This window comes from Emys orbicularis, chromosome 13 (genome assembly GCF_028017835.1).
Source record: "Emys orbicularis isolate rEmyOrb1 chromosome 13, rEmyOrb1.hap1, whole genome shotgun sequence".
NCBI lineage: Eukaryota > Metazoa > Chordata > Testudines > Emydidae > Emys > Emys orbicularis.
Genome location: NC_088695.1, coordinates 10,865,074 through 10,887,608, shown reverse-complemented (window position 1 = coordinate 10,887,608; position 22,535 = coordinate 10,865,074). Strand labels below are relative to the sequence as shown.

General features: G+C 54.2%; 1 protein-coding gene across 1 annotated transcript; it reads left to right on the top strand.

Annotated features, from left to right (window-relative positions):
- The first annotated feature begins 6,410 nt into the window (after nt 1-6,410).
- Nucleotides 6,411-17,622, top strand: LOC135887402 (zinc finger protein 345-like). The gene is made up of 6 exons (XM_065415171.1): nt 6,411-6,537; nt 7,479-7,592; nt 7,897-9,298; nt 9,467-9,610; nt 16,586-16,650; nt 17,321-17,622. The coding sequence occupies exons 1-6, from the start codon at nt 6,411-6,413 to the stop codon at nt 17,620-17,622; spliced, it is 2,154 nt and encodes a 717-aa protein (XP_065271243.1).
- Nucleotides 17,623-22,535: the final 4,913 nt, after the last annotated feature.

Here is a 22,535-nt window from a genome sequence, read left to right as displayed (position 1 = left end):
AGGTGAACGAGCCTCTGATGGTGTGGCTGATGTGATTAGGTCCTATGATGGTGTCCCTTGATTAGATATGTGGACAGAGTTGGCAATGGGCTTTGTTGCAAGGATAGGTTCCTGGGTTAGTGTTTTTGTTGTGTGGTGTGTTTATGCCCAAATAAATTTGTTAGTCTCTAAGGTGCCATAAGTAATCCTCGTTCTTTTTGCTGATACAGACTAACATGATACCACTCTGAAACCTATCACACAGAGAGGAGCGGCGGTGACTAGGCATTGGGATGCCTGTGCCTTTTGAGAACCCAGCCCTGGGAAGCCCATGCTGAGAGGTGCTGTCTTGTGCAAGGGGAAATAAAAAAGCCCCTTTGCTCCCTGCTTCCCCAGTGTTTGCAAACACTGGTGTCTCAGTCCACCGGGGTAACTGTTACCCCCTCTGCCCCGGCCTATGCCGGGGTTTTGCCCTCTGTCACTCTCTGGCAGCGCTTAACCCCCAATTTTACCCTTCAGCCCCTATCCTAACCCTGCCCCCAGCTGCTTGACCCCCCTGACCAGTCAATTTTTGCCTCCTGCTCAGACCCTGGCCACCCTCCTCCTCTTATTTCCCCCCTTTGCCCCTTTTTAACCCCTGTAAAAAGCAATCAGCAGAATCTTATGCCCAGTAAGGGCCGGGTGAAGGGCAGTGGCTTCAGCAGATGTTACTGAGCATGCTGAGTGCACCCCAAATAGCAAATTCCTAGAAATAGCAGTTTCTTGCACTACACCGGAAGGGGGCTGAAGAGGGGAAGGGAGTGTAGATAAGAGGGGATTGAGGGGGAACAGGGATGTATGAGGGGCAGGAGTGGGATGAAGGGGGATGCATGGGGCAGGATGGGATGGGGACAGGGGATGTGCTGAGGGGAGGATGTGGCGATGCAGGGGAATCAGGGGAGACTTATGGGGCGGATGGGAACAGGGCTGCAATAGAAGGAAATTGAGGGGGGGTCACTGCGAGGGAAAGGGGGAATGTGGGGAGGGGAGGCTGGGGGGAGACTGTGAGAGCAAGAGCAGACTGGCTGGGGAAGGGAGAGAAAAAGGGTAGGAGTCAGGGAGAATGAGAGGGAGAGATACAAGGACAGCTCCCCCACCCCTTGGGGCAGGAGAGGGTGAGGGGCTGCCCCACCCAGCAGCCAGAGGGAATTCCTTTACCGCAAATAGCCAATGATGCTTTGGGGGTAGATGGAGCCTTCCGCCTAAGGGCTCAGAAGCTACAAGGCAAATATCCCCCCCCCCCCTCGCACACCTGTCACGGAGTCACCGGGGCGATGCTCTGGAACTACTCCATACGAAGCCAGTCAGGACTCTGGGTGAGCCTCCTCTCTGGGCGCAGACTATCTCCAGGGCAAGAAGCTTACACAGCTTCGACCTTCCTGGGTCTGACCTGGGAGAATTCAGCATCCCCTTTTCACACCGTGCACTTCCCACAGCGAGTCCACACAGGCGGGGCTTCTGGGGAAGCCTGAGGGCCCTGCACCCCAATTTCGCAGTCAGACGTGACTCTCAGCCCGCCAGTAGAACAGAAGGTTTATTAGACAACAGGAACACGGTCTAAAACAGAGCTTGTAGGTACAGAGAACAGGATCCCTAAGTCAGGTCCATCTTGGGGCCAGGGAGGCCAGAGCCCCATCTGGCCTCCCTCCATTTCCCCAGCCAGCTCCAAATTGAAACTCTCCAGCCCCTCCTCTGGCCTTTGTCTCTTTCCTGGCTAGGAGGCCACCAGATCTCTTCGTTCTCCAACACTTTCAGTTGGCACCTTTGCAGGGGAGGGGCCCAGGCCATCAGTTGCCAGGAGACATGGTGTCGGCCATTCTCTATGCAGACAGCATCACACTGGCCCTCTAAGGCTCTGCAACAATCACACACCCTTATGCCACCACCTAGATACTTAAGAAATGCATAGGGGAAACTGAGGCATCCACACAGTATTCATAGAAAACATTAAGAACATTCCCACTTTGTCACAACACCCTGCTCCCAATTTATTATTTTCAGACACACTCATGGTTTTGGGGTCTGTCTCCTGAGTGTTGGGGGCTGCCCAGGGCCCTGCTCTGATTTCTGGGCAGGATTCAGATCTCAGCCACACCGGTGTCAGACCGGAGTCACTGCTGGCTCTGGCAGGGGGTGAGTGCCGATGGGCCAATGGGATCAGCTTTTGCCTGCCTGTCCCTGGGGGCTGCCTGTCCCTGGGGCAGCACAGGGAGGCTCAGTCATTAGCTGCTGCCACCAGAGGGCTCTGGCTATTGCTGAGGGAGAGGAGGAGGCTGGTGTGTGTCTCTCTCTGCTCCTGATATTAGAGCCCTTGAGTTGAGCTGCCTGGGTCAGATGCTGCTGCCTCCTCTGCCTGAGAGCCCAGACTGTGAAGCTGCTGCTCCCCAGCTGGGGCTGTGCCAGGGTCCAGGGACAGATCTTCATTAAAGCCCCTCTGTGCCCAGCCCAGGTGGGCACTTGCGCTGTGCCTGGAAGTAGCCCCCTGGGGCAGCCACAGGCTCTGCCGACACCAGCTCCTGAGCCAGAGCCTCCAAGTGAGGAGAGAGACCTGGGGGAAAGGGCTGGGGCCGGGCAGGACAGTGACTCTGCACAAAGGGCCCCTTTCAGGGACCTGCTGGTGAGTTTGTACCGGGGGGGAGGAGGGGGAGGGTGTCCCTAAACCTCTGACTGCCAGATGCCCGGAGTGGACGATGGGATGGTTCACTCAGTGATTGCCTGTTCTGTTCATTCCCTCTGAAGCACCTGGCACTGGCTGCTGTCAGAAGACAGGACACTGGACTAGATGGACTATTGGTCTGACTCACTACGGCAGTTCTAATGTTCAGCAAAAATTACAATTGATTTTTGCCTTTGAGAAGGATGATCCATGAGACAGTATTCTGCCTCTATTGCATATTTGAGAATCAAGTTCTACACACAAGCAATGGCATGTGGAAAAACACTAAAGGCTGGGTTGAGAGGCAAAATAGCAGTTGTAAAAGGCAATCACTATTGGTGGATTGAATGAAAACAAAGTTTTGAGACCAGGCCAGAAATTCAGTCAGACTGGAAGTCAGATGATCCAACAGAATAAACTTCTGCTCTAAAAATAATAAGAAAAAGTGAGAATTAAAAATTCCAAATTAGAAATTCCAGTAATACTGGAAGGCAAGGGCAATACTGGAAGCAAGGGCAATACTAGAAACACAGATGTCATTGCTAAAACTACTAGCAAGTACTTTCTTATGCATATTTTCAATGAGCATTTGTTGTTAAAATATAAATTAAATAGCACAATGACATGCATCTGCACAATAACAAAGCTAAATGATGAAGTGCTAAGAGGAATTCAGAAAATCAGGGAATTCAGGGAATCCCAGCAACAGATGAGACAAATTGGTGAACTGCTGTGAGACTTTATGCAGTCAGATACACCAATAAGGGATTCTTTGTTTCTGAAGGGGGGTATGTAAAATATTTCACTAAATTAAGTCTCCCACAGCACCTCAGGTTTCAGAGTGGTAGCTGTGTTAGTCTGTATCAGCAAAAAGATCAGGAGTACTTGTGGCACCTTAGAGACTAACAAATTTATTTGAGCATAAGCTTTCGTGGGCTAAAACCCACTTCATCGGATACATGCAGTGGAAAATAAAGTAGGAAGATATATATACACAGAGAACATGAAAAAATGAGTGTTGCTATACCAGCTATAACAAGACTAATCAATTAAGGTGGGCTATTATCAGCAGGAGAAAAAAAACTCCTTCTTGTCAACACCCATTTTTTCATGTCCTCTGTGTATATATATCTTCCTACTGTATTTTCCACTGCATGCATCTGATGAAGTGGGGTTTAGCCCACGAAAGCTTATGCTCAAATAAATTTGTTAGTCTCTAAGGTGCCACAAGTACTCCTGTTCTTTTCACAGCACCTCAGTCGGTTTCATCAGACAAAGAGGAGCTGCAGTGACTAGGCATTCGGATGCCTGTGCCTTTAAGAACCCAACCCTGGGAAGCCGATGCTGAGAGGTTTTGTCTGTGAGAGGGGAAATAAAAAAGCCCCTTTGCCACTGCACACACTCTATTTTTGCAAACACTGGTGTCTCAGTCCACTGGGGTAACTGTTACCCCCTCTGCCCCTGCCTGTGCTGGGGTTTTGTCCTCTGTCACCCTCTGACAGGGCCTCACCATGGGCTTCACCCAAGTTCCTTCAACAGGGCTGTCCCTAGCTATTCTGAGGCCCTATGCAGCACCCCCGGGGGCGGGGTGGCGGGACAGGGCTGGCTTGGAGGCAGGGGGGAACCGAAGTAGCAAGTTATGTCAGATAGCAGTTTGTTACACTACACCTGCTTGGGGAAGGGAGAGCCGTGGGCAGGGAGAAGGGTGAGGAGAGATACAATGGCAGCTCCCCCACACCATGGGGTAGGAGAGGGTGAGGGGCTGCCCCACCCTGCAGCCAGCAGGAATTGTTTCCCTGTAACTGGTGAAAAAAGTATGGGGGGTGGGTGGGTAGGGGAACCCCTCAGGGCTCAGAAGCTACAAGGCAAATATCTAGACCCCCCACCCCACACCCCACCCCATCCCAGTGTATAATTTTCAGACGCACTCATGATTTGGGGGTCTGTCTCCTGAGTGTTCAGGGCTGCCCCTGGCCCTGGTCTGATTTCCAGGCAGGATTCACATCTCAGCCACACTAGATGGGCCAATGAGATCAGCCTCTGCCTGCCTGTCCCTGGGAGCTGCAGGGGTAGCACAGGGAGGCTCAGTCATTAGCTGCTGCCACCAGAGGGCTCTGGTTATTGCTCAGGGAGAGGAGGAGGCGGGTGCGTGTCTCTCTCTGCTCCTCATATTAGAGCCCTTGAATTGAGCTTCCTGGGTCAGATACTGCTGCCTCCTCTACCTGAGAGCCCAGACTGGGAAATTGCTGCTCCCCAGTGGGGTCTGTGCCAGGGACAGACCTTCATTAAAGCCCCTGCTGTGCCCAGTCTGGGTGGGCACTTTCTCCAGTGGCTGGAACTAGCCCCCTGGGGCAGCCCCGGGCTCTGCCCGCACCAACTCCTGAGCCAGAGCCTGTAGGTGACTGGGAGAGACCCAGGGGAAAGGGCTGGGGCCGAGCAGGAAAGTGACTCTGCACAAAGGGCCCCTTTCCGGGACCTGCAGCTGGTGAGTTTATACCCGGGGGGCGGAGGGGCTCCCCCGTGTCTGCGGCTCCCAGAGTTGTTGCCCTCAGTGACACAGCCAGGCTCACACTGGAGAGCCAACGCCCATGGGAACGGGACAGTCCCCAGTTCTCCCAGGCAAAGGGGAGAGGGACGGAGACAGGAAGGGGAATGGTGAGATCGAAAGGGGCAGCAGGAGCAAGAAGTGGGGAGGGAGGTTCCCAGCTCCCAGCCCTGCCCGGATCCATTCCCTGCATCCCCCTGGGCCGACTGACTCTCCTGGGAACAAGGGGAGGAGCTGACAGAGGAAAAGCCGGTCCCAGCAGCGCCCTGCCCTCCGAGCCAATGTCAGGGGAAATCCCCCAAAGTGGTTCCTTTCATTCTGCTTTTCTAGTATTTGTCTTTTAAACCTGGGAGGGTTTAAAAGTGTCTCAGGGATTCAGTGCTGGGAGGGGCCGGGTCTGTGTTGGAATAAAGTGACTGAGGGTTTTCCCAGAATGGCAGAGTCCAGAGCGTCTGTCTGCAGGGAGAGAGCCTGGGGGGAATCGGGGTGTGAAATGGATTCAATCCCCTTCTGAAACCTCCCGCATCGCCCCTCTCGCCCTGACAGGCTGAGGAATCACGTCCGCGTTTCGCTCCAGATCGTCCCGTCTTCCAGGGGACAGGGAAGGGAAATGGCTGTGATGGAGCCAGCTCAGGTAGGGGATTTTCATGGAGGTGCAGGGGGATTTGCTGGGGGGGAGGGGGAAGGGGCAGGAAACACACAGGGGGAGGCAGGGATGGGACAGGGTGTGATAAACCTGCTGGGACAGGTTCAACTTGAAGCCTGATTTTTCTGAACAGACCCATTGGCGGGTGGGGGGAGGGGGAGACATTCCCCCATTTCTGATACAGGAAACACCCCCCTGGGCAGGGCTGGGAAAACTGACCAGACTCCCAGTGCTGCAGCCTCACTCCACTGGCCACAGGCTGCTGTGAAATACGAAGGGAAGCTGTCGGGTTTCCTGTCCCCAGCTCAGAGCTCTGCTTCCCGCATCAGCCTGTGGCTGGCAGGCGTGTGGGAAATGAGAAGACCCTGCCCTGCTCCATCTGCTGGGGGGGACAAGGAGCTCTCACCTTCTCCCCACCCCCTGAAGCCTCCTGGCTGCTCTGAGCAGGGTGCGGGTGGGATTCTGCTTTTCTGGGCCTCCTCCCCTGTGACTAGTGGGATTGTAGCTGGGGCAGCAGGCGCTGAGTAGGGGAACTGATGTTTCAGATGCCGGTGACCTTCGAGGACGTGGCTGTGTATTTCACCGAGGGTCAGGGGGCTCTGCTGGACCCCAGGCAAAGAGCTGTCTACAGGGACGTCATGCAGGAGAACTATGAGATGGTGACCTCGCTGGGTAAGGGATTCCTGGGCCCTCAGCTATTAGAAGCTGTGGGGTCTGCGTGTCTGAATCTGGTCAGGTTCTTCCCTGGTCCGTTGCATTGGCAGGGAGGGTCGCGTAGTCCACAGCTCCAGTGTGAGAGACACTCCATACCCCATTCAAGGAAATAAGGGAGTCAGAAACTGAATGGACAGGCTAATTCATCCCCTCTTGCCAGCTTTCAAGTGGCCAGAAGCAGGGTAATGTTCTGCCTGTATTATTTCTCCTTCACACACAGTTCACCTTCCTTCCTGGGACTAGCTCCATCCATGGGGAGGGTTCTAGGTTCTGCAGGCTTGGAAATAGGCAGGAGTTTAACACCCGAGCTGTGTGTGTGTCAGCAAGTCCCCCAGAGCGCATCTACCCTGAGACCTCCTAGTGAGGGCGTGACAACACCCCCGCCCCCCGATGTCATCTGCTCCTAATGGGTCTGAGTTACCACAATCCCATGTAGGGTCAGGTTAAACTCAGGGAACGTTCCTTGTGAAAAATACTCTACCAAGACTCCATGCGTCCTGACCTTGCATGATTTACCACATGCAACTAATAGGCAGCTAGTTTAAAACAAACAAAATGAAGTGTTTCTTCACATAACGCACAGTCAACCTGTGGAACTCTTTGCCAGAGGATGTTGTGAAGGCCAAGATTATAACAGCGTTAAAAAAAAAACTAGATAAGTTCATGGAGGACAGGTCCATCAATGGCTATTAGCAAGGATGGGCAGGGATGCTGTCCCTAGACTCTGTTTGCTAGAAGCTGGGAATGGGTGACAGGGGATGGATCACTTCATGATCACCTATTCTGTTCATTCTGTGTGGGGCACCTGGCATTGGCCACTGTCGGCAGACAGGATACTGGGCTAGATAGACCTTTGGTCTGACCCAGTATGGCCGTTCTTATGTTCACCCTCTGAGCAGGATTTCACGTTCCCAAACCTGAGCTGATCGCCCAGCTGGAACGAGGGGAAGAGCCATGGGTCCCAGATCTCCAGGCCTGGGAGGAAATGGAGAGCCCGAGAGGCACCTGCACAGGTGAGGAATGAGGGAAACTGAGACAGAAACATCTGGTGAGTGAAGGAAAAAGCTGGGACTCCCAAAATGTGCTGTGAGCGAGAGCCGTCAGTTCTGCCCTATCTCACCTAAGTGAGGGCTGCAGTCAGCAGGTGTCATAGCATCAAGGCAAATATCAGTCACGGTGGGATGTGGTGGCAGAATCCAATGTCTCCATCTCCCCAACAGTCACTGTGTTGTGTTTTCCCTCTTTGCTATTCCCCTTTCAGTCCTTTCTCCCTGGCACAGGCAATGACTCCTGTCTGGATTCTCTCTCTCCCAGCAGGCGATAGGACAGTGAGTGAGAACAAGGAGGAGAATCAACAGGAGGAAGATCCTGAGCAAGTGAAACCGCAGGAGAGGTTTTTGAGAAGAGCTGAACGGAATTTTTCCCAGTGCTTGGAACAGGGAGAAGCCTGGGGAGATCGACACGGATCAGAGATGCAGCTGGGAAACTATCCCAGGAACAAACTGGATGAATCCACTAAATGTGGCGGAGGATGTAAGGATCTCAAGGAAACCACAATGCAGCAGACAAGTCACAATGAAGAGAAACCCTACAAATGCCTTGACTGTGGGAAACGATTCCATTTCAGTGCAAACCTTCTTACACATTGGAGAACCCACACAGGAGAGAACTTCTATAAATGCGTAGACTGTGGGAAAAACTTCAGTAAGAAGTCATTTCTTATTATACAGCAGAGACTGCATATGGGAGAGAAACCTTATAAATGCCTTGAGTGTGCAAAAGTTTTCACTGTGCCATCGGCCCTTATTAGACGTGAGAGAACCCACACAGGGGAGAAACCCTATAAATGCATGGACTGTGGGAAAACTTTTGGTCAGAGTTCAGACCTTATTAAACATAGGAGAATCCACACAGGAGAGAGACCTTATAAATGCCTTGAGTGTGGGAAAAATTTCATTCGCCGCTCACACCTTATTAAGCATCAGAGAACACACAGAGGCGACAAACCCTATAAATGCCTCGACTGTGGGAAAAGTTTCTTTGACAGAACAAAACTTACTAGACATCAGGCAATCCACACAGGAGAGAGACCGCATAAATGCTTGGACTGTGGGAAAAGCTTCATTCAGAAGTCACAATTTATTATACACCAGAGAGTGCACACAGGAGAGAGACCCTTTAAATGCTGTGAGTGTGGGAAAAGTTTTATTCAGAAATCACAGCTTATTACACATCAACGAACCCACACAGGAGAGAGACCTTATAAATGCCTTGAGTGTGGGAAAAGTTTTATGCAAAGTTCATCTCTTATTCAACATAGGAGAATCCACAAAGGAGAAAGACCCTATAAATGCCTTGAGTGTGGGAAAAATTTTATGGAACGTTCATCCCTTGTTAAACATAGGAGAATCCACACAGGAGAAAGACCCTATAAATGCCTCGAGTGTGGGAAAAGTTTTATGGAAAGTTCATCCCTTACTAAACATAAGAGAATCCACACAGGAGAAAGACCTTATAAATGCCTTGAGTGTGGGAAAGATTTCATTCGTAGCTCACACCTTATTAAGCATCAGAGAACACATAGAGGCGACAAACCCTATAAATGCCTCGATTGTGGGAAAAGTTTAGTTGACAGAACAAACCTTACTAGACATCAGGCAATCCACACTGGAGAGAAACCCCATACATGCTTGGACTGTGGGAAAAGCTTCATTCAGAAGTCACAACTTATTCTACACCAGAGAGTGCACACAGGAGAGAGACCCTTTAAATGTCTTGACTGTGGGAAAAGTTTTAGTGAGAGCTCAAAGCTTACTAGACATCAGAGAACCCATACAAGAGAGAGAACCTATGGATGCCTTGAGTGTGGGAAAAGATTTATGCAAAGTTCATCCCTTATCAAACATGGGCGAATCCACACAGGAGAAAGACCCTATAAATGCTTTGACTGTGGGAAAGGTTTTATTGCAAGTTCAGCCCTTACTAAACATAGGAGAATCCACACAGGAGAAAGACCCTATAAATGCCTTGAGTGTGGGAAAACTTTCAGTCAGCGCTCACATCTTACTCAACATGGGAGAACGCACACAGGAGAGAAACCCTACAAATGCCCGGAGTGTGGGAAAAGTTTCAGTTTCAAATCAGGCCTTAATATGCATCAGAAAACCCACACAGGAGAGAAATCCCATAAATGCTTGGACTGTGGGAAAACTTTCAGTCAGCGCTCATACCTTACTAAACACAGGAGAATCCACACAAGAGAGAGACCTTATAAATGCCTTGACTGTGGGAAAAGCTTCAGTAAGACTTCAGAGCTTACCAAACATCAGAGAAGCCACAAGAGTGAGAGACCCTAGGAATAGCTTGACTGCAGGAAAAGATTCAATTTAACTTCACACTTCAGTGACCCACACAACAGAGACCTTGAATGTGGGGGAAGCTTCATTTGATGCTCCCAGAGTATCAGGCATCTGCAAATCCGCACAGGGAAGAAACCTCTGAGATGTTCTCAGTGTGGAAAATGCTCCTAGTGGAGCTAACACCATGTTGGACATCAGAGACTCCTCCACACAGCAGGGAAATTCTCTCAGGGGCCTGACTGGGGCCGGCCATGGTGACAAACCCATTTCCTCATTCCCACACACAGCAGGGGCATTGGCTCCCAAAGATCCAGCTGTCCATCGCTGGGGTGAGGATCCAGCAGCAGCCGAGCATCAACTGGTCAGTGACCCTCCTGGCTCTGCCTGGTCTAAGCAAACCCCAGGCAGAGGAGGAGAAGCCCGATCAGCCCCTCCTCCCTGTTGCAGCCCTGGCTGCTGAGCTGATGGGCCAAAGGTGGGGGAAGGGAGAGAGAGAAAAATTCCTCCAGATGCTCCCTCTGCCTGGCTGAAGTTCCCCATCTGCATGGACTGTGGGTAAACGTGCCCTTGGGGGGAGGCTAGCCCCTGGCCCATCCCCCTCTGCCTGAGGCCCTGCCACTTCTGCTCCAGCAGGCAGGATGGGGCCTAGTGGAGTGTGGGCGGGGCCATGCTAGGGTGTTTCGGGAGGCATGGCCTCCCCCAGCTTACTATACCCGCCGCCCATGCCCCTCTCCCTTCCCTTCCCAGCCGGGATTCCCCCTGCCATGGAGACGAGGCGAAGGACCTTTGGGCCAGGCCCCACCTTCACTCTAGACACCTGTTCCCACCCCCTAGCTCTTGGGCTGGGCTCTCCCACTTACCTGGGGCTGTTCCCTGCAGGGCGAGTGTCCCTGGGAGCTGGTAACTCCTCCCCTCCCTGAATCCCCCAGGGTGCTGGGCTCTGGGGCATCAACAGTTAAGGTACCAGGGCGATGGGTTATGGGGAGGACACTGGGGATTGAATGGCTGGGGCTGCGGGAGCTGGGAAGCAGGGGGAGCTGGGTGCTGGGGCTATCGAGTGTTTGGTGCTCATGGGATAAGAGGTGAGGGGGAGCACAGGGGCAGAGAGGTACTGCCTCATCACTCACCCCCTCTGCCCCTTCTCCCTCCCCCTCTGCATTCAGACAGCACCATTAGAAGAGATGGTTGGTTGGGATTTAGCTTTTATTTCTTGGTTTGAAAAGAATAAAGTAGAATTTAGTTTCTCAAACTCCCAGCGTCCCTTGTCTTCAATAACGGGCGGGGGGGAGAATGGTCTTTAATGGACTCACTCAGACGCTGTCTGGCTGTCACACATTGATGCAGCTGGGGAAAAGGCTGGTATTATTCTGGGGTGTATTAATGTGAGTGTTGTAGGAGGTCGTTGTCTCGCTCTGCTCCGCACTGAGGTTAGCTGAGCTGGAGTCCTGTGTCCAATTCTGGGCACCCCACACTTTAGGAAAGATGAAGACAAATTGGATTGAGTCCCGAGGAGAGCAACAGAAAATGATCAAAGGTTTAGAAAACCCGACCTGCAGGGGATGGTTTAAAAAAAGTGGGTCTATTAGTCTTGAGAAAAGCAGACTGGGGATGGCCTGCAGACATGTTAGGGGCTTTTATACAGAGACTGGGGATCAGTTGTGCTCCATGGCCACTGAAGGGAGGATGAGAGGTAAAAGTGTTAAGCTGTAGCAAGGATGATTTAGGTTAGAGATTAGAAAAACTTTCTAACCATGCGGGTACTTAAGCTCTGGAATAGCTTCCAAGGGAGCTTGTGGAATCCCCAGCACTGGAGGTGGGTTTTTTTTGTTTGTTTGTTTGTTTTTTTTAAGCCCCTTGGAGGTATTATTTCACCATACCTGAGCTCCACACACTGCAGGTTCCGGCTGTGACGTTTTCTCGGCCAGCTCCGCCCTGCCACACCTGGAGCAAATGCTCCATCTGCTGGAGGAATTAAAAGGCAGCGAATTAGCTCAGTTGGCAAGTGGTGATGAAGGTGAGCAGACGAGCAGAGCAGAGCAAAACCAAACCTAAAGGCTCTGGTGCAGCTGCCCAAAGGGGTCCTCTATATGGAAAGGGAGGACCCTCCGCATAGACAAGGAGAGAGGGACGTATTCTGTGGCCCTGGACTGTGGCGACTCCCTATTGCTTCCTTGGGATTTGGATTTTCCCATCAGGTGAAGGACTTGGACTGAGGTGACCCCAGGGTGGGAGACAAGAGGAAGAGGCCCAGGGAGGACAGACTTAAGTAGTCTTGGTTGCCAGGTCACTGGTAGCTAAAAGAGCCCTGGGTCAGAGCCTGGTAGAGTGGGAGGGTCCGGGCTCCCCTTCCCACGACCCCCTTGGCAGTCTGGGGTTGTGACCATAACCACTAGGCCACGCTTCCCAAACAGACCCTGAGTGCAAACCATTATTGTCCTTCTGTAGTGTCCAACCCCTCTCCACGGGACACTCGGAAATTCCCAGGTAAGCTGTCCCCAAAGGGACAAGGCCAGCTTGTTCGATTAAATTGAGGATCAGCTCCAATATAACATCACAGCACTGAGATATATTTGTAGTGAAAACAAACAGGAGTTTATCAACAAAGACTAAGGTTTAACCGTGTGACTTTATCTGATAAAATGTGACTATGTAGATCATTGTTGCAACTACTGTTATATAATTGCAACAAATCTTGTACAAAGTGTGTCAAGGAAGGTGTCAATAGAATGCAAGAGAAGCAAGTCTTGGCCCAGCTGGAAAAAGAAGCCAAAGCGTGAGCCAAGCAAATTGAAGAAAGCCAGAGAAGCTGATGGGATGCGTATGGAATGGCTGGCTGCTGAGCAGAGGGTTCACCAGATGCAACAAGAAACTGCCAGACTTAAACTCCAAATCAAAAAAGCAATGGAAGAACAGCAGAACCTGTATTATCTTGGAAGTCCAGTTTATAACAATGTTGGTATGCTGTTTGATCATGATGGATATGTTTACTCAGGGGGATGTCATAACCCAGTCCCAAAGTGAGTATGAATGTGACTCTTCTGTGTTATCTGTAACTAACAGGGAGATATGTGGATACCTGAGCGCTCGGTTGTCGCATGGGGCTCTCCACACTTCAGACCCCCCTGCGCATACTCAAGGAGGTAGGGGCAGTCTTATCCCCCACCTCTCGGGTATTCCTTGAGCGGATCCTGCGAGAGGGTGCTCCCTGCCCACCCCTCACCCCAGGCCCTCCGGACCTTTTCATCGGGTCCCTGTCCTGTGAGCCCCCTCTCCTCCATAACCTGATCCGGCTGCGCGTCCTTGCTTCCGAACAACGCTGAGGGAACAACTTTACAAGCTCATGCTCCACATGTTTCACTTCCTTACCCTCGTGTCCTGCTCCGCTACCAGGGGGCGGGACTTTCTACCACCTGTAGAGGGTGAGGAACCCCGGTGAACCAGCCTATATTCCTGCCTGCTCCCACAGCCTGCCATGAATATCGGTTGGAGGCTCCTTCATGGAGCCGTGAGCACGGGTGTGTACCTGGCACAGTTCATCCCCATTCCCAACACCTGTCCCCTTTGCGGCGTGAGGGAGAACCTGGCACACGCCTATCTAGAATGTGCCAGGTTGCAGCCCCTCTTCCGGCTCCTCCTGAACCTCCTCTTGAGGTTCTGGCTGCACTTTACCCCACACCTCTTCATATATTCACACCCTGTCCGTGGCCCCACGAAGTCATGAGACCCCGTCAACGTCCTCCTGGCACTGGCCAAAGTGGCCATTTACAATGCCAGGGGGAAGATGCTGGACGAGCGGGCACTCTGCGACTGTGGGGCCTATTTCAGTTCCTCCCTTGTCTCACGCATCTGGGCAGAGTTCCTCTGGGCATCGCCTGCTGGCTTTGAGGAGCAGTAGGTGCTGTCTGGGGTTCTCCCAGTGTCCCCTTCTGGATCCTTAGTTCTGAACCTATGACCCTCAGTCCCATCCCTGTTATCCCTTAGTTGTCCCCGAATTCAGTTGGGTCCTGGGGTCCAGTGGTTCTTCCCACAAGGCTGGGGGAGGCACCCGCCCACTGTAATGGGTTAGATCACAGAAACCCCCTAGGAGCTGCCACCTCAGGGCCGGCTCCAGGCACCAGGTGCTTGGGGTGGCCAATTGAAAGGGGCGACACGTCCGGGTCTTCAGCGGCAATTCAGCGGCAGGTCCCTCAGTCCCTCTCGGAGGGAAGGACCAGCCGCTGAATTGCCACCGAAGAATGAAGCGGTGCGGTAGAGCTGCCGCCGAAGTGCTTTATATATATATATATTTTTTTCCCCCCGCCGCTTGGGGTGACAAAAAAGCTGGAGCCGGCCCTGTGCCACCTGATGTGCCAAGACTACTTCTGCTCCTGCTTTCCTGCCCTTGCAACTTAGGACTCCAGCACCCTGTCTTGTTGAGCCAGACACGCCAGTCTGCTTCAACACAGACCCAGGGTCTGAACCACGTGCCCAAAAGCTTAACTAAAAGCAAATTACAGAAGTGTTCCTGTCTTTAACACTCAGATGCCCAACTCCTAATGGGGTCCAAACCCCAAATAAATACGTTTTACCCTGTATAAAGCGTATACAGGGTAAATTCATAAATTGTCCGCACTCTATAACACTGATGGAGAGAGATGCACAGCTGTTTGCTCCCCCCCAGGTATCAATACATACTCTGGGTTAATTAATAAGTAAAAAGTGATTTTATTAAATACAGAAAGTAGGATTTAAGTGGTTCCAAGTAGTACCAGACAGAACAAAGTGAATTATCAAGCAAAATAAAATAAAACATGCAAGTCTAAGTCTAGTACAGTAATAAAAACTCAATACAGATAAAATCTCACCCTCGGAGATGTTTCAATAAGTTTATTTCACAGACTGCACACCTTTCTAGTCTGGGCACAATCCTTTCCCCGGTACAGCCCTTGTTCCAGCTCAGGTGGTAGCTAGGGGATTTCTCATGATGGCTGCCTCCCTTTGTTCTGTTCTACCCACTTTTCTTGCTGCCACAGCCTCCTGGGCCATGATTGGGGGGGGGGGCACAAAGCTGCTGCCCCCTCCCGCGGGGCTGCCAGCAGGGGTTCAGCCCTTCCTCTTTCTGGAGCCTCAAACGCTGGAGGAGCAGGCAGCTGCTGTGAGTTCCCATCTTGTCGGGGGCGGTGGGGCTCGGGTTTCTGGCTTCAGCCTTGGGGTGGCAGGCAGCAGGCTCCAGCCATGGGGCTTTGGGCTCCTGCCCTGGGCTCAACCCTCCCCCGCCCACCCATCGCTCCTGGCCCCCGCTGCCACCTCCAGCCCCAGGCTCCGGTTGTACGGCAGCAGGCTCTGGACCTCTGCTGCAGGGCTTTGGGCCCTGGTTTCACCACTACCCCTGTTGCCGCTGGCCCCCGCTGCTGCCCTACCCACTTCCCATCTCAGGCTTAATTTTCCCTCCAGTTTTCTGGGTCTATGTAAGTCTGCTGTGAAAAGTGATATTTGTATGTTTGTTAATCATTTTTCGCTGCCTCCCAGCTCGCTAGCAAGTCTGCTGCTGTGAAACATGCTATTAAGGAACGTACAAACATCACTCTTCACAGAAGCAGACTTACTAGCTAGCAAATCTTTTAAATAAAAAGCAACCAAAAAAAAGCAAAAGAAACAACAATTAACAAAAGTCAAGAACATGTGAAGCACCTTATTTGTGACAGGTTTCAGAGTGGTAGCCGTGTTAGTCTGTATCAGCAAAAACAATGAGGAGTCCTTGTGGCACCGTAGAGACTAACAAATTTATTTGTGCATAAGCTTTCTTGGGTTAGAACCCACTTCATCGGATGCATGGAGTGAAAATACAGGAGCAGATATAAATACATGAAAGGATGGAGGGTTGCTTTACTAAGTGTGAGGTCAGTCTAATAATAATTTCTCCCTACTGTTACTCACACCTTCTTGTCAACTGTATGTAATAGGCCACTCTCTTACCACTTCAAAAGTTATTTTTCCTCCCTTGGTATCCTGCTGTTAATTGATTTATCTTGTTAGACTCAGCCTTTCGGGGTAAATCTCCTGCCCGCCCCCATCTCTGGGTGACCACCTTTTCTAAAGGCAAAAATGGGACATGTGAAGGAGCCCCGCGCCTCCTCTCCCTGAGGCCATGCCCCCTGCTCCTCCTCTTTCCCCTGAGGCCCTGCCCCTGGCCAGGCCAGAAGCCAGACCGAAATAACACCTGCACAGGGAGCCCGGGCCACTGCAGGGAGCCCCAGACCCTCCACCTGCCCTTGGCAGGGGGCTGGAGTGCCGATTTGTCTGATTTTGGACCAGAACACCCGGTCGAAAAGGGATCCTGGAGACTCCAGTCAGCACCGCTAGCTGGCCGTAGACTGGTGCCGCGCAGCGGGGCTGGCAGACTCCCTGCTAGCCTCCGCGCCGCGCCACTCCTGGGAAGCTGCCAGCATGTCCGGCTCCTAGGCTTAGGGACGGCCGGGGGGTTCTGCACACTGCCCCCACCTCCCGCCCACAGGTGCAGCTTCCAGTGGCCGGCTGGGTCAGGGCAGGGGACAAACTATCCCCACTTGTGAGTGCTCAGCAGGCGGCTGTTGAGGGGTCACAGCGCACACCTCTCCCGCTGCTGCCGTCCCTCTTCTCCTCGCGCTCCTCCTGTGGCTGGGCTCCAGCTACGGCACGTGCACCTGCAGCAACCCCGCGGTCTGTCGCCCCATCGCCGGCACCCGAGTTCGAGGTATAGATCCTCGTCTCCGAGTGCTGGGAATGGGGCTGCTGACGGGGAGGGGAGGAGAATGAGACCAGGGCCGGCCTTGTGGGTGGGTGGGAGTCGGGGGGAAGGACCTGAGCTGCAAGGGGCAGTTGGAGGTGACTTCTCAGGAGCAGGGGTGCCCCTCCTTCCCCCTGCTCTACTGCAGTGTGCAGCCACCACTGCTCCTGTCTAGCCCAGGAAAGCTTATGCCCAAATAAATTTGTTAGTTTCTAACGTGCCACAAGGACTCCTCGTTGTTTTCACCTTATTTATGTTTCTATTCTGTGTAGGTCCACTAAAGAATAGAAGTAACTGTATACTATTTTTATTATGGAGTCTGCAAAACAAACCCAACGTTAATAAATTACCAGGATATGGGCATGGATATGTGCATATTTATTTGTTTATCCTAAAGTTAATTAAGTATTTTAGGAAAAATTCTCAGAGTGGCCACCAACCATGCTCTGAGGCTACCAAAAAATTGTAGTGCAAACCCCCGCACTGGAGAGCTTACAGGGGTGCAGCTGCATCAGTAGCCTAAGAGTGGTGTCTAATATCTTGATCTGGTTTTGGCCTAGCAAAATGAGGCCCTGCACTTAACTTGAAGGTACTGGTCTGTTTCGATGGCTGCATCTGATCAATTCCAACATTGCAGGGGATTGTCTGGGTGGCCATCAGGAGAAGGTGGATGATTTTGATGACAACTGGAAAACGATGAGGGGGGAAATAGGGGACTATCCTGAGTGGGCAGAGCACCCGTCCCTGACCCAGAGCAACAGGAGCTTTGTTGCTGACATCCAGGTGCCCGACGGGGAGCTGCAGTCAGTGCCCACACTGGGGAGCCAGCTGGGAGAGGGGCAGAGGGGATCCCCGGGAAGAACCCAGAGACAAAACACGGACAGCACCATGACCCGAGCTAGGGGAGCAGAGCTGGTAGCTCCAGTCCAAGGCTGGTAGCCAGTGAATGTGGTGTGGAGACAAGAGACCAGCTCTGACTACCTGCTCCCTGTGCCAATCTTGTTACCAGAGCATCCCTGACTCCCCATCACCCCTGGATTCTCTGGAACAACCCAGTCTCCCTAGAAACCTCCCTTCTCCCCCCGCCCCGGGATCTGCACGTCTCCTTTCTGTCCCCCCATTGATCCTGTGGCTTCTAGGCAGGATGCCTACATAGCGCTGGGAGAAGCTGCCCGTGCCCAGGGGCGGTGGGGCCCCAGGAGGCAGGGTCTAGGGCAGGGGGCTGCATAGCGATGGGTTTATCGCTAGGACCCAGGAGCAGCTGGGAGGCGGCTCTGCGGGGAGCGATCGCTGGGCTCAGTCCCGGCAGCAGGAAGTGACTCGCAGCCGCTGCGGTGACTCTGGCTCCTGGCGAGATCCCCGAGCCCCGGCGGCTGGTGCGGGGAGCCCGGAGCCCTGGCTGCAGCCGGGAGAGGGGAATCTCCAGCAGGGCCCTTCCCCCTGCTCCCCAGGAGCCTCTCCCAGGGCAGAGCCCCCAGCCTGGCCAGGGCCCCTTCCCGGCCCGGCCCCTGCCCCAGGGGGCCCCGCTCGGAGGGAAGGTAAGAGAGACCCGCCCCCCGTCACCCCCGGGCTGCAGGGGGAGGTTTGGCCCCAGGCTCCTCCCAGCGGAGCTGGCTGCGATTCCCTGCCCGGGGCCCAGGAAAGCTGCCGCCAGCTCCCGGTGTGTGCGGGGCGGGGGAAGCCAGCCCGCGCTGGGCTGGGGCAGACACACCTGAGATGGGAGGGGTGGAGCCGAAAGGGGGCTGAAAATGGGCGCGGGGTGCAGATAAGGGGGGATTGACGGGGGAACAGGGATGTGTGAGGTCGGGGACAGGATGGGATGTGGGCAGGGGGCGGTGATTGCACTGAAGGGAGGTTGGGGCGATGCAGGGTGATCGGGGGGCAGAGGGGGAATTATGGGGCTGACGGGAACGAGGCTGGAATGGAGGGAAGACGTGCGGGGGCTCTGGGAGGGAAACGGGGGGGATGTAGGGAGGGGAGGCTGTGTAAAGAGCTGCCCGGTGAAGGGGAGCCCGGGGGCAGGGAGACGGCGGAGGGGTGTGAGAGATACAAGGCAGCTCCCCTGCCCCATGGGGTAAAGGAGGGTGGGGATTTCTTCCCCTACAAATGATCAAACCAGGGTGACCGTCTGTCCCGAACTGGGCAGGACAGTCCTGAAGTGCCGAGTTCAAGTCCCGGTCCTGGGCTGTATGACTCCAGGACACCATTTGTCCCGGATTCCCGGTGCCGGGGCTCTGCGCCTGCTCGAGGCTCAGGGGCAGCGCCAGCCTGTTCTCCGGAGGTGGGATTGAGGGGGGCCTTAGCCCCCCCTTCACCACGAGCCCCCACTCCTCCTCCTCCCGGTCTGCAGTGGGGCGTCCCAGACCCTCCACCTGCCCTGGGGGGCCGGCAGATGGGCCGGGGGATGCTATCGACACTAGGGTTCCCAGCTTTCTAAATCCAGAAAACTGAACACCTTTGTCCCGCCGCTGCCCCGCACCTTTCGTTGAGGCCCCGCCCCCCTCGCTCCATCCCCCTCCCTCCTTTGTTCACTCTCCCCCACCCTCTTTCCCCGGCTCATTTTCCCTGCAAGGCCCAAACAGGCGCCAGGAGCTGCAACAGTCTGAATGTGGGAGATGCACACACTTGCCGACACAGAGACTCTTTTTCCACACACTTTCTCGGGGCCCTACGGGGGAGGTGGCGCAGGAGTCCCCACAGAGCCCCGAGATAGGCAGTCTCGTGTCAGGGCCGGCCTTAGGGAAAATGGCACCCTGGGTGAACTTGCGTTTTGGTGCCCCTGGCCCCCGTGGGCATGGAGCATCATCACCCCAATTGCCTCCCCACCATCCCTTCACCCCGAACCCCTACATTGTTCCCCATTCACCCCAACTCCTACCCCCCCTCCTGTGCCCCTAAATTCTGCCTCCCCTTCTGGCACCCACATGGGGAAACTGACCTGGATGCAGAGATGGAGCAGCTGGCATTGCTGCTCGCTCCCCCACTGGTCTGCTGCTCCTCTGCCCCGGGCCCCCCTAGGGGGCTGTGAGGGGGGGAGCGAGGTCGGGGCTCCCTGCACCCAGGTCATGTTCCCTGCCTGGGCTGCATAAGGAGAGGGCAGGAGAACAGCAGCTCCTGATGCTGACCTCCTAGCACTGTCTCTTTAAGAAAGCACTCAGGGTCAGTCAGGCACCTGAAGGCTTGTTCAGACACAAGCAGCTGGACCCAGAAAGGCAGCAGCCAGGGGCGGCAGGTTTGTAGAAATTTTGGCCGTGCCCAGAATGCCCGGAGCCTGCCCCCCACCTGCCTAAGGCTCTGGGAGGGAGTTTGGGTTGGGGAGAGGGTCTGGGGTGCAGGTTCTGGGATGGAGTTTGGGGGCTGGAGGGGGGGTGGCAAGGTTCTCTCCCCACTCTGAACTCTAGAGTACAGATGTGGGGACCCGCATGAAAAACCCCCTAAGCTTATTTCTACCAGCTTAGGTTAAAAACTTCCCCAAGGCACAAATTCTTCCTTGTCCTTGGACAGTATGCTGCCACCACCAAGTGAGTTAGACAAAGATTCAGGAAAAGGACCACTTGGAGTTCCTGTTTCCCCCAAATATCCCCCCAAACCCCTTCACCCCCTTTCCTGGGGAGGCTTGAGAGTAACCAAGGTGAGTACAGACCCTTGGGTTTTAGGACACTAAAAACCCAATCAGATTCTTAAAAACAGAACTTTTATTATAAAGAAAAAAGGTAAAAGAAACACCTCTGTAAAATCAGGATGGAAGGTAATTTTACAAGGTAATAAGAGTTAAAACACAGAGGATTTCTCTCTAGGCAAACCTTTAAACTTACAAAAAAACAGGAATAAACCTCCCTCTTAGCATATGGAAAACTCACAAGCTAAAACAAAAGATACTCTAACATATTTTCTTGCTATTACTTACATCTAATATTACAGAAATAGTATCATTTCATTAGGAACTGGATTACTTGCTTAGTTTCTCCCTTTGTCTCTCTCGAGAGAACACTCACAGAGCACAAAACAAAGCCTCCCCCTCCCCCCCCCCCGCCATTTGAAAGTATCTTCTTTCCCCATTGGTCCCTCTGGTCAGGTGCCAACCAGGTTATCTGAGCTTCTTAACCCTTTACAGGTAAAGAAGGGATTTTATGCTATCTTTAGCTGCATATTTATGACAGGGGGTGTGGGAAAAGGGGGGGGGATGCAGTCTCTGGGAGGGGGTGGGGGAGTGTGGCGCTTACCTGGGGCTCCTAGGCAGGGCGGGACGGGGGTCTCCATGCGCAGCTACCCCCAGGCACTGCCCCCACAGCTTCCCATTGGCCGCAGGGTCGCTTGGGGCAGGACACAGACCCACCCACGGGCTGCAGGGAGGGGCTGGCAGCCATGTGGAGTGAGCAGGCAGGAAGCCACTCGGCTCCCCTGCCCTGCCGGTGGTGAGTGGTGGTCCTGGGCTGTTTTAAATGGCACGGGGTATGTTGGGGCGGGGCGCTCGGGGGCAGAAGGTGGGGCCAAGGGAGAGACCTGGCTTCATACAGTGCCGGAGCTGGGCCCATGGTGCCTGGACACCACGGGCCCACAGAACTCGCCACCCATGGCAGCAGCACACACAGATTCCCCCTGTCCCGTCACCCCAGCTTAGTGGAAATCGGATACATGGGAGGGGGACACCCCGACATCAGCCTCCCCCCACCCCGCACAGCAGAGAGGAGGTGGCTCCCAGTCCGAGTGGCCGGGGGCTCCGGGGAGGAAGGAGGCAGGGGACAGAAGCAGCGGTGGCTGCACATGGCAGTGGAGCAGGGGGGAGGAGGGGCACCCCTGCTCCTGAGAAGTCACCTAGCTCGGCTGGTCGTCCAACTGCCCCTTGCAGCTCAGGTCCCTTCTCCCCTCTCACCCACAAGGCCGGCCCTGGTCTCATTCTCCTCCCCTCCCCGTCAGCAGCCCCATTCCCAGCACTCGGAGACGAGGATCTATACCTCGAACTCCTGGGTGCCGGCAATGGGGCCACAGACCGCGGGGTCGCTGCAGGGGCACGTGCCGTAGCTGGTGCCCAGCCACAGGAGGAGCGCGAGGAGAAGAGGGACGGCAGCAGCGGGAGAGGTGCGCACCGTGACCCCTCAACAGCCGCCTGCTGAGCGCTCACAAGTGGGGCTAGTTTGTCCCCTGCCCTGAGCCAGCCGGCCACTGGAAGCTGCACCTGTGGGCAGGAGGTGGGGGCAGTGTGCAGAACCCCCCGGCCGTCCCTAAGCCTAGGAGCCGGACATGCTGGCTGCTTCCCAGGAGCGGCGTGGCGCGGAGGCTAGCAGGGAGTCTGCCAGCCCCGCTGCGCGGCACCAGTCTACGGCCGGCTAGCGGTGCTGACTGGAGTCTCCAGGATCCCTTCTCGACCGGGTGTTCTGGTCCAAAATCAGACACCTGGTCAACCTAATCGGCACTCCAGCCCCCTGCCCAGGGCAGGTGGAGGGTTCGGGGCTCCCTGCAGTGGCCCAGGCTCCCTGTGCAGGTGTTATTTCGGCCTGGCTTCCGGCCTGGCCAGGGGCAGGGCCTCAGGGGAAAGAGGAGGAGCAGGGGGCGTGGCCTCAGGGAGAGGAGGGGCAGGGCTCCTTCACATGTCCCACTTTTGCCTTTAGAAAAGGTGGTCACCCAGAGATGGGGGCGGGCAGGAGATTTACCCCGAAAGGCTGAGAATTTACCAGGCAAATGTCCACCCAAAATCCCCCACACACGCACACACCCTGCTTCCAATTTCATATTTGTGTTTAAAGACAATCTCCTTATTTGGGGGGGTCTGACTGCTGGGATGACAGCACTGAAGAGGGGCTGGTCTGATTTCTGCGCAGGATTCGATGTCCAACCAGAGTCACTGCTAGACG

Excerpts from the sequence above, each read along its gene's own strand:
- LOC135887402 (XM_065415171.1), top strand. The coding sequence starts at position 6,411 with ATGCCGGTGACCTTCGAGGACGTGGCTGTGTATTTCACCGAGGGTCAG. Across the intron at positions 7,593-7,896 it reads CCCGAGAGGCACCTGCACAG|GCGATAGGACAGTGAGTGAG; the intron begins GTGAGGAATGAG and ends CTCTCCCAGCAG. Across the intron at positions 16,651-17,320 it reads CGCCGGCACCCGAGTTCGAG|GGGATTGTCTGGGTGGCCAT; the intron begins GTATAGATCCTC and ends CCAACATTGCAG.